The following is a 1,687-nucleotide window of genomic DNA, read 5'->3' as shown; positions in this document are numbered from 1 at the left end:
CATCAGCATGTCGTAGATGTTGATCTATCTGTCGATAGTCATACCCATTGGAGCAATTGGATCAGATTCGACAAGACTCCAAGGTTGGGAATGTCTCGTGCTAAAGTCAATATTTATACAATCGGTGGATTGATCAATACCGACTTGTACAAGGCACGAACCGATATTAAACAGGTTAGCCACGCTTTACAGGCCTTACACATGGAGGAGCCACGAATGCTATGTATACGCTTAGAATAGGAGAAATATCTGATGACATGGCTACTTCTTAGCATGACTCCTGGGAGCCGCAAGGTTATCTACACTGGTCAACCAAGTTGAAAAGGAGTATTGGGGCTAAAAAAAGAGTCATAATCAGCTTATGAATAAATTTGATAGATGATTTTTTAAGCCAGCAATCGCGCAGAACTGCTTCACCATGTTTGCTTGTCGATGCTTTTCCAACTCAATCTATTGCGATTTTTATTCCTTCGTTTTAATAAACACTTCAATACTTTCAATACTTAATTGCCGTCAGTCATTATTAATTGACTTGCCGTCTTCGGCTTTGATATGCGTGCTCGAATCTGGTCTCAATATTTATCGTCGCTGGTTACGGTCGCGTATAGCGCTTCTGTGCTGCTTTAATGTGTTCTTTGCTAGCATAGTTTTTTTTTGTTCAATTGAGTACATCATCCTAAATATCAAATAACTTTTAATCATGATAGATTTTTTTAACGCAGCATGCCGCAGCAAGAATCAGCTATAATAAGTAAACATTAGAAGGATCGAGTGACCTGTCGAGCCACCTTACGAGCTATCGCAATGTCGGGACCTAATACACTGGAAATGTCATTGTATCGTTCGATGCACTTACGAATCCCGTAGCCTCTGCGATAGAGGGCAAGACCCGAGATAGCTTATGTCGCTTTACAGGTTCTTGAAAGCACGGAAGACTGATCTCTTTATCAGCATCTGGCGACTGATCAAGTAGAGTCCTAATCACCGCAAACGCCTCGCTTGGATCATGAATCGTCGCTGATCGGATATTTCCATGGTTGTGGGTTGTATCGGAGACCCATAAAAATTGCCAATGATCAATCAAGTCAGTTAAAAGGGCCATCACAGGTTCATCGACAAGAACATCCAGAGCTATCAGTTCTGACAAAGCTTGGGACATCGCGCATTCTGTCACTTTTCTCTTCACTTCGATAAGTAATCTCACGTTAGGCAGCATCCCCAAGTCGAGTGGATTTTTTAAGACGAGATCACTCAGTATGATCATGTCCGTGCGTCCAACAAGTTTAATGTTGTGCCCAGGAATTTCAGCCTTGAGGATGTCCTTACCTTTTACCACACGGTACACGCAAAGCCTATTCCTCTTAAGCACGTCACCGATGTTTGCTTCCATATACGCGCGGTATCGTTCACGCTGCTGCTCCTCGGTAAGCGCAATATCCTGACCACGTTCATCACTATTGCAGTCCCACGTGAACGGTTCAACATGCGTCACGTCCCCAGAAGCGAATTCAACCGCGTCGGTAGCTTGCAACCGAATATTCAATTCGGTCAGAAGAGTCGAACCCGGGCTTGAGTGACGGTATATCTTGCGTTTGCCCAGCACAGTTTGTTCGTACATTTCATTAACCTTTTTAAGGAGTTGATCTATCGTGGAAGTTTCGCTAGCTTTCCCCTCCGGAACCACCAT

General features: G+C 43.6%; 1 protein-coding gene across 1 annotated transcript; it reads right to left on the bottom strand.

Annotated features, from left to right (window-relative positions):
• Window positions 1-814: 814 nt before the first annotated feature.
• PHALS_02106 (uncharacterized protein) lies at window positions 815-1,618 on the bottom strand (the record flags this gene model as incomplete). The annotated part of the gene is made up of 1 exon (XM_024716624.1): window positions 815-1,618. One exon carries the CDS (start codon window positions 1,616-1,618, stop codon window positions 815-817), a length of 804 nt encoding a protein of 267 aa, XP_024582204.1.
• Window positions 1,619-1,687: the final 69 nt, after the last annotated feature.

The sequence above is a fragment of the Plasmopara halstedii genome (genome assembly GCF_900000015.1).
Source record: "Plasmopara halstedii genome assembly, contig: Scaffold_1651, whole genome shotgun sequence".
NCBI lineage: Eukaryota > Oomycota > Peronosporomycetes > Peronosporales > Peronosporaceae > Plasmopara > Plasmopara halstedii.
The sequence above is the reverse complement of the archived record's forward strand: the minus strand, read 5'-3'. Positions and strand labels throughout refer to the sequence as shown.